Below are 12,622 nucleotides of genomic sequence, written 5' to 3'. Positions count from 1 at the left end.
GAGCAGCAGGGCACGACTCTGCTGCATGTGACAGCACCGTTGCATGATCTATCCTCCACAGTGTGCAGAAAGATGGAGAGACTCTGCAAGAGGACACACTGCCATCAGCAAAATGTTTGTGGGTGTTTTTTTTTTCCTAGAGGATGGTGATTTTGGCAAGAAAATGAAAATCATCAGCCAACAACAGGAAACCTCCTAGAACTGTAACCAGCATTACTGAGGCTCTTAAACTACAAACTTCTTGTTTCAGTCTAAAACCAGGCGATTTAGCCATCTTTAACTACTAAAAATTCATACTGTCAAAATTTTGTGTGTAGTGCTTTACAGATCAAGCTATTTAAAACCCGACATGAAGCAATTTAAAATATGAATTGATCACAGCAAGTTCATTCATATGATTTCTCTTGGGGAGGGGGTCACAGCTTACAGCACTAACGAAAGACAGATGGCTTTGGAAAACTTACACAGACACTTAGCTCCAGTGTGAAAGCACATTTGATCCGCACATTTAATGAAAAGTCATAAATAAGTCAAAAATATGCACACCTTCCAAACTCTGTAATTCCCCATAGGGGATAAGCCAAAACTGAAACCATCCCGAGTTCCCTGAACTCGGACAGTTTGGATAAAATAGTACAAAAATGAAAATCACACCTCATTTTGGTTAAAACCACAAGTGATGCCCTTTTAAAAAAAAGCGTTGCTTAGTTTGCGCAGCTGTACTTCGGGCACTGCGCACAGCCACACAGCTGCTTGATCTGCCCCACAGCAGTCTCTAAAAGAGATTAGTTAAAGTTCCAGGAATGCAAAGCTAAATAATTCCTTGGAGTTATTTCACGATAAGTCTGGAATTACTGAAGCTAAGGCCTTGTTTAGCGCCAGAGGCAGGTGGGTTTTGCTGCAGTTAGCAGTTTCCATCGCAATAACAGGAGAGCCAATTAAAAGCCAATTAAAAGCCATTACTTGAAGGTCCGGCACTTTTTGCAGACTCTCCCCTCTTGAGTTTTCCTTCTGGAGCTGCCCTTTATCCTCAGCACAAAGACTTGACAATGAAAGCGGCCGCTCGCCCGTCTCCATTGGAGCCACGTCTGCCGGCACCTTCTGCAGCCCTTCCCCTCTGATCCCTGCCCTGCACAAACGTGCTGGTTTTTCACCCTCATTCTCATTTGTGAAGACCTGTTTGATGCCATATGAACACAAACAAGACAAGAATTGAACCTATGGTTAAGAATGAGTGAAGATTCCTCCTAGCATTTACCATGACAGTGGACACATACTGGTTGGTCTCTCCTTGAAGTCCCAGACCCTCTGCCACTTGAAAAGAGTGCAGATTTGGCATTTAAAAAAACACAACAAAATGACCTAGTGTTCAATCACATGATGAGGAATCGGGAGATCACAGTGTTTCATTGTTCCGCTACGAGAGCACCACCATGACTCCATCTGCGGCTCCATCACCTCACTGTAGAGCGGGGATCAAATGCTGTGTGTTTCAAACAGTGTGAGCTACAAGCATGAAGGAAGCCTGAGAAATTAAACCTTCTGCACTGTACACTTTAAAGACAAAAAACCAGAGAAAACCCAGTCAGAAATCTGCAATATCCTCCAAAGCGTAAGTAGGATCTGGTATCGATGGCAAAACTAGAGAAAAAAAAAGGAAACAGCCCTTTTCTTCCCGCAGACAGCAAGGATCCATTAGTATCCTTAGTGCTCTTCTTCTGGTTCTGTGCAACATTTCTGAGGAGAGGTTTCTCCAACCCATCTCACGTTTAGTTCCCAGTTATAGTTTAAAGGAATGGTAATTTTGCCCCTGTAGCTACCTGAGCAGTGTGAGCAGCCCCCTTCTCCCCTGCTCAGTCTCTGCCTCTGGAGCTATGGCACCAAATTCAGCAGGTTCTCGCCTTGATCTGGCTTTGGCTGACATGAACGGAAACCAGCTGTGTTAGACATCACTCCTCTGGACCTCTGTGGCGCAGGACACCGGTCACTGCTGTGGGTAAACCAGTGCCCGGCACCACATTGTACTGGACTCCTGGCGAGACGTATGAAACCAACAAATTTCCAGCTTTGCTACTTCCAACAGATCCTTGGCATTATATATCAGCTGATCAAATACAGAATCTCTTGGGTTTTTTACATTTATGTATCTGCTTATGCTGCTCATTGCTTTTTGACTTCATTTTTATCTGGCATGGACAAGCTCTGAAATTCCAGCTTCTCTGGCCGTGTGATCCTTCATAGAATCATCGAATCCTAGACTGGCCTAGGCTGGAAGCGACCTCGGAGATCATTTAGTCCAACCTCCCTGTCATGGGCATGGATGCCTCTCAGTTAGATCAGGCAACACATGGGGACCGAACGGGGACGCATCTAAAATCTGCTCCACTCCTAAATACCTTGAAATAATTTCCATGTGCAGTTCTAGAAAACAAGGCTGCATATTGCTCTGTGCTGCCTTTTTATTTTGGGTATAAGGTACACTAAACTTTGCTGCATCTCTTCTGCTGGGGAAACTGAGGCACAGCGCAATTCGGTGCAAATGGTAGCGCCTGTGCTAGATCTAAGATTTAAATTCTGGAGCACTTAGGTCTGAAAATCCATGCTAAAAACTTACAGAGAAGACAGACGTGGCCGTCTTTAATCACTATATTGGGCAGGAAGAGCTAACAAAACATGCCATCTGTGTGGCTCCCTTAATTTCTCCATGTTAAGAGAAAGCTGATGGAGTCCTCTGAAGGTAATTCCTGTGGAATAATGAGAGTTTGAACTTTGTGTTCCACCAGCTGAACTACAGAGAAGAGAAAGCTGTTATTTAGGTCTGTCCTAAATCTCATCGAAGTAGAGGAAGTCTGATATTCTAAGTCCTAAAATGTATGGGAAGGATTAAGGGTTTTTTTTGTCCACCAAACTTCTTAATGTTCCTTGGACTGCAAGATGAATTGAAACCAGGCTGCTAGGTGTAAGAAGGTGTTATCACTACAGGTTAATATGACTTAACTAGAAGTTAATATTCAACATCATAGCATTTACCTGCTTTTGCCAGCAAGGATTTTCATGATCTGCAAATATTCTCAATTTTCTATGGGTTAAAATCTCAACCAACTTTTTGACTGCGGTGAATATTCACGGAAATGTCAACATCGCTTTATTACGTGAACTGAAACTCTAGAAATCTGTGAAATCCAAACAGATCTAAACTGTACGGCAGCTCAAATCTGCACAACACAGCCCTCAAGAAATTGTAAAGGATGCAGATTGAGCACCAGACCCCAAAATAATTTTTGGCTCAAAATGAAGGAAATTAGCACATTTCAGAAAAATAAAACGTAATGTTTCTTGTGAAAGGCAATGCCACTATATCCCACAGCACCTGCCCAGAACACTGAAGTCCTGCGATGCTTCCAGGAGCCCCTGTTTTGAATGCCCAAGCTTAGCAGGGCTTTTTATTTGTGCAGTACTTCATCAGTATTTTTTTCCAGAACTAATGAAGCTGAAGGAGTAGCCAGGCTCCACTCTGGAGACCTCTGCTTCCCCTGACTTTACAGGAAATCCAGTTGTTGCTAAGCTGAACAATGCCACAAATTGCAAATGAAATACGTTGTTGGCGTTTATGCAGTCAGCTCTATCCGAGAGGGCAAAATAAGTGCTGGTTCCCAAGCACGATTACTTCAGCTTCTGTCCCTACAGAAATACTGAAATACCAACTTCTGTTGTTGTTGTTAAATTGACGATCTTATTTTACTTAGAATACTTCCACAAGCAACAAGGGAACAAATATTGGTGTGGTTCTTCAGGGACTGACGGCAGCTGCGTTAGATTACAAAAAACTCTCTGCAACACTTCCCTCTAACTTGGCATCAGCTTTTCTGTTCCTACATCCAAACTCCTGCAGCTGAATTTGCAGGCAGGAAGTATTTAGATTTGTGCAACTTGTTTCAGTAGGACCAGTTTTGGTAAGTGTTTTAGTTCACTTTTTGTCGACAAATTTTGCGTATTAAGTATGAGGAATATTAATATTCACCAGAGCAAAACTAATCTTAGGAAGAATTTGGAGAGAACCAGATTTACTACAAAACTCCTGAATGTGGTTTGCTTTCTTCTGCGTATGGATTCTTTGTGAACTATATGACAGCGCTTACTGGGGAAAGCGATAACCACATGGTTTTATGGTCTGAGTAGTTAAATATCGTGATGTAACTACTGAAAGTAATCTGTTTCCTAAATGGTAAAAGAGGAAGCAATGGAAATGTACTCCGTAGGAAATGTATACTATTACATCACATAACATACATGTGTAACTATGAATTTCTTAGTGTATTTTAAGTCTAATTTTTTAAGTTCTTCACAGCTCTGATTTTAGTAACATTCGGAGGAATTAAGTTATGTATTATTTATATTGTGTGAAAAACCAAGACTCTAAAACAAGCTCAGCATTATGCATTGCCTTTCAATTTCACAGACACTATTTTGCATGTAACAAGAGCCCCCGAACTGATTTTCTTTGTCAACTACACCACATGCTTCCATTTGTGTTTCCTCCAAAATAGCAATACTGTCTCTGTACAGGCAGGCGGGAGAGCCAGACTTTCCAAGGAAAAGAGAACAGTAGGTGATCCTGCTCTGGCGGAGGGGCTGGACTAGGTGGTCTTCTGAGGTCCCTTCCAACCCCCAACATTCTGTGATTCTGTGATTCTGTGGAGCTCACTGTCATTTCACATTCTATTCCCAGTTCAAGCACTCGATTACATTATTTGGTCCGTGTACCGGCGCTTGAAAGGATTTTCCTTGTTGCCTTTGTGAAGCAGCCGGGCACAGCCCTCACATTTTACCGGTACCACAGGTAGAAACCCCTGTTCTCAGCACATCCAAGCAACCGCTTCCAACCAAAGTCATCCCTGTGCCACGCTGCGCGCATTTATCCTGTTTTCCCATGTTTTCCTACAGGTCCCCTTTACTTTCCCTCTTTGCAGGTCGGAACGGCCGCGCTCCCTCGCCCCGGTGCCCCGGGCAAAGAGCGGGAGCAGCCGGGTCCTGCCCGGCCGTGCTCCCCCAGGACCGACGATCTCCCACGGGCGGAGCGAGGGCCTCTGAGAACGGTACCGAACCCAGCACCCAACTGCTTTGTTCTCACACTGATTTGTAAGATCCTCAGCAGAAATCATAATACAGATAATTAACACAGATTAATACTGATATTAAAATCACCATCCCTACGCTGATGCTTCACCCTTATCCTTGCGTTATAGTTACTTAAAAGAAAGAAGAGAGTTGAGGTGAAGCACCTGCAAGAGACTGCTGAAGGGTTCAAGACTCTTACATTTGCTGAGGTTCCTCCGCCTCAGCCTGAAATTCCCCTGCCCTGCCCCATTTCACTGGGCTTTTGAAAATCTCCCTTCTTTCCGTCTCAAGTGTAAGTTGGTTGTTGGTTTCTCGAGCAGAGGATCAGCTGCTCCGCTCCGTGGAGGGCCAGGCTGCCTCTGACGAGGAGGAGGAGGAGGAGTGGGCAGCAGATCCGCCGTCCCAAGCAGACCAGCTGAAGAAGATGCTGACCAGGCTCCCTCGCTGCGGCAGTGGGTAGGTGCCCAGGATTGATGCCCTTTGAGCCTTTTGCAAAGATTGTTTTGTGACCTGAAGGCACCGTTGGCTTTAGTACGAAGCAGCAACACCGTGTCGCAAAATCAGCCCGAATCACCTTCACCCGTTGCAGCCCACGGGAAAGAACGTGCCGGGCGTTCCCACCTCACCCTGAGCTGCATCAGCGCGGACGCTCGGTGATGGTCTGTGCTGCCAAGAGGTTTGTGGGAAAAATGGCTTTTACCATCATGAGGTCTCACCAGCTTTTTAATTTCTCTTAACGTATGTACAGATGCGATGAAAAAACGTGGAAAAAGCTGATGTCTTACTTGGAGACCACCAACACGGACAGCTCCGAAAGAGCCCCCGCGGAGCTTGTGGAAAGGATCCCGCAGCCGACCCAGCAGCTTGAGCTGAAAGGGCACGAAGTGAAAAAACTGGAAACAAACATGGGAGAGGTAACAGGGGCCGAGCGGCGCGTGACAAAGTTATTAACGTGTTCTGAAGTAGTTGCATTTACATACATGCGCCTTCATATTTCATTCTAGCCATTCCGCTCTCTTATTGCCTGTGTTTCCTGCTGGGCCCTTAGTTTGTCAGCTCAGACATCTCGTGCTCTCCACATTTCTGGTCTGGTTCCTGCCTGAAACTCTGTCTGTGGAGTGTAAGGATTTCAGTAGTTCTGGGAAAGATTATATTAATCGTTAAACTATTTAAAGTAAGAGTAAAATATTCAACTTTTTTATATGTTGACATCCTTTGATTTTTGTCAGTATTTCCTGTCATTTCCTCCTTTACTAAATTAAAGAGTTTACTTGTGAAGAAAACAATGTAAAAACAGAGTAATATCACAATTTGCAGTATTCAGTGAGAGTTTATTCCTGTAAAACTCCTTAGAGCCACACAAAGCTTCCTTCTGTAGTGCTTAACATGAGCCCACGTAAGAAACTACATTTATTCTTTTAACAGCTAGTGCCACTTTTCTTCTTTTTTCCCCTTATCTTCTGCAGTATTATATTGCCTTCTCTTTAATCTCTGCTGACGGATATTGGTTCTGCTCACCTTGCTCAGGAAAAGACGGTTATCAATAGAAAATTCCCGGACAAAAATGGAATCTGTTGCTCTGGATTTAAAGACAAGGAGGGAGGGGAACCAGACACAGCGCCAACAAACTGCAACAGGAATTTAAAATCAGTAGAGTGAATCATTTTGAGATGTTAGGGATTTATTCTTAAGCTCTCTTACTTGTATTTAGCCAGCATTTCTGTCTTGGGTGCTGTTCTAGGTTGGGGGTTTTTGATGCCACAAACCAGACAGACAAGGAATAAGTAATTCCTTTCAAAAAGGATTCCTGTAATGAACACAAAGCAAACTGGAAGACCGAGATCTAACTTGCAAATAAATATGTTGGCTCCATAAATAAACCACCAAGAGCACCTTCCCTGACGAGCTGACAAAACTGCTTTATACATCACTCCCTATGCTTCTATTTTGACCTGCTCCATGCTGAAAATGAGACAAATAGCAAAGCTAACAAGTAACAAACTCAGCAGAGAGCAACACAAACACTGAGTAATAATTGCTTCAGTCTAAGACTTGTAAAATCGGGCGATAAAAGAGTTCCAAAATTTGTCACGTCTAGAAAGTTCTCCTTCCCCACAATTGGACATTTAAAAATAGTTTCTACTGAGGTCAAGGTGAGGAGGGTGTTATGACCTGGTGATAATAGGTGGAGAAAACATGAGAGAATTCCAAAAATAAAGCGATGTGCCTCCAAGTGCAGCATTGCAAAGAAGCGCCAATTATTTTCTGTAATTAAAATGACAATTAGTTTATGACCTGCCCTCCAGGGAAAGAATGAAAAGGTCACCCTCGTGTCACATGCCTGTCAACAAGCTTAGAGGAGAGCAAGGAGAAACCCCGCGATGCTTTTCCTCCTGGTATCACTCCCCTGGCTCCCAGCCCAGCGGGGACAGGCGCATCTTCACCGGGAGGTGGCAAGGACTGTTGTGTTTAACGGCGAGCGTCAGAGCTGTTTACTACGAGTTTACCTTTCCTTTCCTTACAGCTAACGACGCTCAGGGCATCTCAGGGCGAGGACTGACCCGTACCAGTTAGAAAAGATCAGGTTTTGGGGATTTGGGTTTGGTGGCTTTAAGCCTGCTGCCCCATCATCCACCTTGGTGTGATGCTTGGGAACCAGCAAATGATCATCCCCTCCTAATTTTACAGACCCTTACTATCAGAAATGCTGCCTCAGTTCTTACCATTCCTAGCCTGCCTCAGCTCTCTTGGTACAGAAGCCGTTACTTCTGTTACTCTGTTTTATTCTTATTCTTACTTTTCAAGCTCTGTTACCCTTTCTGAATGAGAAGAACTGAAAATGTGCTTAATATTCAAACCCAAGCCCTTTGTGGCATAATCCCAGTAGCTGTTTTGTCCCCAGCTCCTTTCCTAACAGCTTCCAGCAGGTGTAGGCATCCTTTTGATCTCTGCTAACAGCCGAACAATGCTCAGGAGATTATGGCTCCTCTAGATCTCCCTCTTGAGCGCCAGTCTTCAGTGCTGCACACGGGTGACATTGCGTACCCTTCCCACACGCCTTACTTTGCATTATTGATGTGGAATTTCACCTAATCTTTTATTGCCCAGAGCTATTCAATATCATGAACTCAAGCTCTGATTCTTCGCAGGCAACTTCAGTTTTGATTAACCCCAAAAAATCATATTGAGACCCCTCCTGCCCAGGATTTCTGCAGCCTTCTTGAATTTGGACAACAAACCACTGCTTCACCAAGCACACGTGACAGCATTTTGCAGAACCAGAATCTGTTTTCTTTTTTTTTTGTCTTAAGAGGCAGGGTTTTTTTTTTTAACCAAAATACTTAAAATCAATTAGCTAATTACCTTCTTGTTTCACTGAATGGGCAGATGATTGACATGTAGGAGCTGCAAGACAAAGCTCGGATTACATTGGTGAGGGCACGCAAATGAGTTGTGCTTCACAGAAGGCGACAGCAATGCAAAAGATGACAAAGCAATAAAGATTACAAAACTGCAACAGTAATGCCAGCAGTCAAAATGTCTTAATGACCTGCTCGCATCCAGTGTCGAACAAACCACCGCTAGAGGCAAGAGCAAAGCACACATTTCCCGGCCACTCCTGATCCATCACGTAGCACGTTAGAGAAAAGTCCTTTTCTCTTCTGGAGTGAACTCTTTACCAGAGAAGGGGGAAAATGTAGTTTTGTAGTTGCTGGGCAAGAAAGTGAGAAGCCCCAGTGCTTTTAATCTCCTGTGTCATTGTCCAGATGAAAGGGCTGCTGCTGGGGGAACTGCAGCAAAAGGCGGAGGAGACCGAGTTGCTGAAGACGGAGCTGCAGATGTTGGAGACTGAGAGAGTCAGGCTGTCACTGGTGGAAGAGAAGCTCATGGATGTTTTACAGCTTCTTCAACAGCTTCGAGACTTGGTATGGTGAGAAAACAGTCCAGAGACTGAAAACTGGGGAGGGAGCTGGGGTTGTTCAGCTGCAGAAGAGAAGACTCCGGGGGCACCTTATCCCTGCCTGCAGTGCCTGAAGGGACCTACAGGGAGGCTGGGGAGGGACTTTTTACAAGAGCGTCCAGTGACAGGACAAGGAGAATGGGTTTAAGTTAAAAGAGAATGGGTTTAGATTGGATCTTGGGAAGAAATTGTTCAGTGCGAGGGTGGCCAGACTCAGGAATAGATTGCCCAGAGAGGCTGTGGCTGGCCCCTCCCTGGAGATGTTCAAGGCCAGGTTGGATGAGCCCTGAGCAACCTGGGCTGGTTCAGGGCGTCCCTGCCCATGGCAGGGCTTGGGTTGAATGAGCTCTGAGGTCCCTGCCAACCTAACACTGTCTAGGAATCTACGATTCTATGACAGTGTCATTTCCAAACTACAAAGGATGTTCATACCATCTATAAATTACTAATTCCTTCACACCAGGGCACATTTTTACATGAGTTTATCCTGAGAACTGCCCAGTAATCACAGAAAACTTTGAGACCCCTGTGGCTGACTTTCTGAAAGAAGCCTGGACATCTCTTTAGATCTAGATCTCCAAGCCCTCATTCTCCTGTAAACAACAAATTAGAGGAAACAAGGGAAACAAAAATGCCAGTAAACAGAAATATTCTAGATTTTTTTCCTTCCAGAAAAAGACCTTTGTTTAACTGCATCACAATGTGACACTGAGTCAGTATTAAAGGGGTAAAACCTCTCTGTATATATAAGGTCTACCCTGCAAGGCATTTTTTGTAAGAAGTTTCTTACCCAATTAATAATCCAAAAAAATGGACTTGTGAAAACTGATGCACTAACATCCCAGGAGCACATGGCCAGTACGGCAGTTCACTCCTTTAGAAAATCAGCTTAAATCTCCTGCTTGGGAATTACAGTGGTAAGGCCTGGCCAAAAGATGGGGAAATTGGATAATCTGCCAGAACATGGAGCTCACTGGGACGCACTGGACTGCTGGGAACTCATGTCTTTGGTAACAACTCGGGGTTCCCCGCGATTTTTCAGCAAAGCTCTGCCTAACCTGTGTGAGACGAGAATGCTTCCTCAAATGATCACTTTACTTGGGTTGAAGCATGCCCTGGGGAACAGGTGCAGCATCCCACAAAGCCTGCGTTAGGGTCTCGATAGCAAGTTAAGCACGTTTGTTTTCCAGACACGTTACGTGATGTCCCAACAGATGTCCAATATTAAACTAGCCCTGAAAAAGCCCGTCGAAACCCTAGGCAGTTTTCACAGTCACTCACTTTGGTGAGTGTTTATTACATCCCAGTGTATAATTAACAGTGGGCCTATACACAAAATTTCTTCTAATCTCTTTATACCTAAAATAGTTTTCAGTGATTCCCAGACCAGCTGGGTCTGAAAAGCCTCTTTCCGAGCTTGCATCACAAAGTCTGATCAACACAGGGCTGGCAGAGGACTGAACAAGCTTTTGGTGTGTGTGTCCTACTTATACTCCTTGCTATCTACATTGTTTTGGGCACACACTTTCGAAAATTCCATGCTTTCCACCAAATAATTGCTATTTCCCTTTTTACAGCCATATTAAAGAACTGCAGCCCCCCACAACCCACAGTGCTTGAAAATAAAGCCAATATCAAGTCACGTGTTATCAGGATTCAGTTTGCTTTAATTTTCAAATGCAACCACCCTGCTCATAGATTCCGCTACAGGCATTTAAACTGGTGAAGGACAGATTTGTGCCATAACATTGTTTTGTTTTTTAAAGAACATATCTAAGCGAGCCTTGGGGAAAATCTTGCTGAGCACTTTGGAATCCTGCCGGGACCCCCAACCTGGTAAGACAATAAATCACGCATAAAGACCAAGAAGTATGAAGTGGTTTTGGGGAAAAACACTAGATAATGAATAGATGAGCAGGAAAGAAATATTTTAAATGCTAGGGGACAGGCTAGGGAGAAAGAAGTACTATGCAAGAAAATCGCCTGTAGAAAGTGGTGCTTTCCAGTCTGTAACACATCAGGAAGAGGAACACGTCCAGGTGTTCTTTTAGCCAAATCTTTATTAGAATTTGGCCTTAGGGGAACCAATCACTATCCCACTGATGTCTGTAGGGCTTTGTTGGTATAACAAAGGGCAGAACATGGCCCAGGCACATATTTACCAGGTTTGCTGTCCCACTGCTTGTGGTGTTCCTCTGCCCCAACACAAACGAGCCACACAAGAGAGACCTGCCCTCCTCTAGGAACAGCCTGTCACGTTCCGCTTATGAAAATTAAATTTACAAACTCCGCTCCCTTGACAAAGGTCTGGTGTGTCAGAGCTGCCTTTGTAGGAGCTGCATGGGGATCGCAGCCTGGAGATTAGATTTGATCAGTTTGTTCCTGTTAACAGAGCATTTGTACTTACCTTCAAGTAACGAACATCCTGTACCGAGCCCGGGCAGGCAGTGGTCACAGACACGACTATAAAAGGCTGGAAGTGGCCTGAGGGTTTAATTTGGGAGGATATTGTCAGCAGCGATATAGGCAGAATAAAGCAGAAACCAGTCTGGGTTTTGCAGTTTCGAAGCTGTGGTGTTGTGAGTCCCAGGCGGCCCAGAGCTGCGCTGGGCTGCTCCACTGCGACTGCGGAGGAAGAAGAGAAAAGAAGGCAAAGGCAGAGTTTTGTCAGGTCCAGGGTACTAGCACAGAGAGAAACAGCATCTGAGTCGTAGGTCAGAAATGTCCTGGGGAGAGCAAGAGAAGAGGAGACACCAACAAATGAAATGACCGCGCGTAGCTCTCCATCCCTTCAGCATCACCACTGCCTTGACGGCTCGTCTTCTCTGTATTTCCGTTTTCTGGCTGTGCTCGTCTTTAAGCAGCTTTCCTGAGCCTTTGTAATCGAATGTCTCCTTCCAAAGACTGAGCGGCTGGTGGGATGGGCCACTCTTTATCGTGACGTGAAATAGTCGTTGTTCACAGGAGTGTGTGAGAACTGAGTGGGCAGTGCATGAAACAAGAGAAAACTATCTTTGAACCCAGCTCCGCTTGTATTTTTACAGGAAGAGGAAGTCAGTAGGTGGTCTCAAAATTTAGACATTTGATGATAATTACTTGAAATGGCACCTATGAAGACAAGAGCTTGCGTTACGATTTGTTAAACTGCAACTTTCTGTCTTTGTTCCAGTTGTGACATTTGTCCTTTTCTTTTCCAAGGGAAAGCTCACCTATTTGAAGTCCTGGACACTCTTCAGCACCAGCTGGCAGCCTGTGAACTCTTGCAAATCCAGCCTCTGGGGAAGGCGCGGAGTCGCCAGCCCTTGTCTAACCCCCTGGTCATCTCGTGCTGAGCAGCAGTGCCGCCCGTCGCCTGCTCCTCGGCCACGCAAACACAGGATGAGTAAGATTTGTCTGGTTCAGCCGAGTGATGGACAAAAGCAGCAGAATAATTCAGCCATGAAAGTGAAGGTAGGCTGCTTCTGGGAGGAGCGCCAGCCCCTCAGCTCACGTCAAAGCCCTCCCGTACACGCACAAGCCCTCGCACGATGTGAGGATTGCGGA

The 12,622-nt window shown here is 44.9% G+C and overlaps 1 protein-coding gene across 1 annotated transcript; it reads left to right on the top strand.

The window, feature by feature from the left end:
• Positions 1–4,970: 4,970 nt before the first annotated feature.
• Positions 4,971–12,411, top strand: EFCC1 (EF-hand and coiled-coil domain containing 1; the record flags this gene model as incomplete). Its single annotated transcript, XM_009873327.1, has 6 exons — positions 4,971–5,096; positions 5,439–5,574; positions 5,867–6,032; positions 8,886–9,044; positions 10,846–10,915; positions 12,278–12,411. Coding segments are annotated over 6 exons (791 nt in total), but the record flags the coding sequence as incomplete, so codon positions are not given.
• Positions 12,412–12,622: the final 211 nt, after the last annotated feature.

This window comes from Apaloderma vittatum, unplaced genomic scaffold (assembly GCF_000703405.1).
Source record: "Apaloderma vittatum isolate BGI_N311 unplaced genomic scaffold, ASM70340v1 scaffold5737, whole genome shotgun sequence".
Taxonomy (NCBI): Eukaryota; Metazoa; Chordata; class Aves; order Trogoniformes; family Trogonidae; genus Apaloderma; species Apaloderma vittatum.
This window is presented reverse-complemented; position numbering and strand designations above follow the sequence as displayed.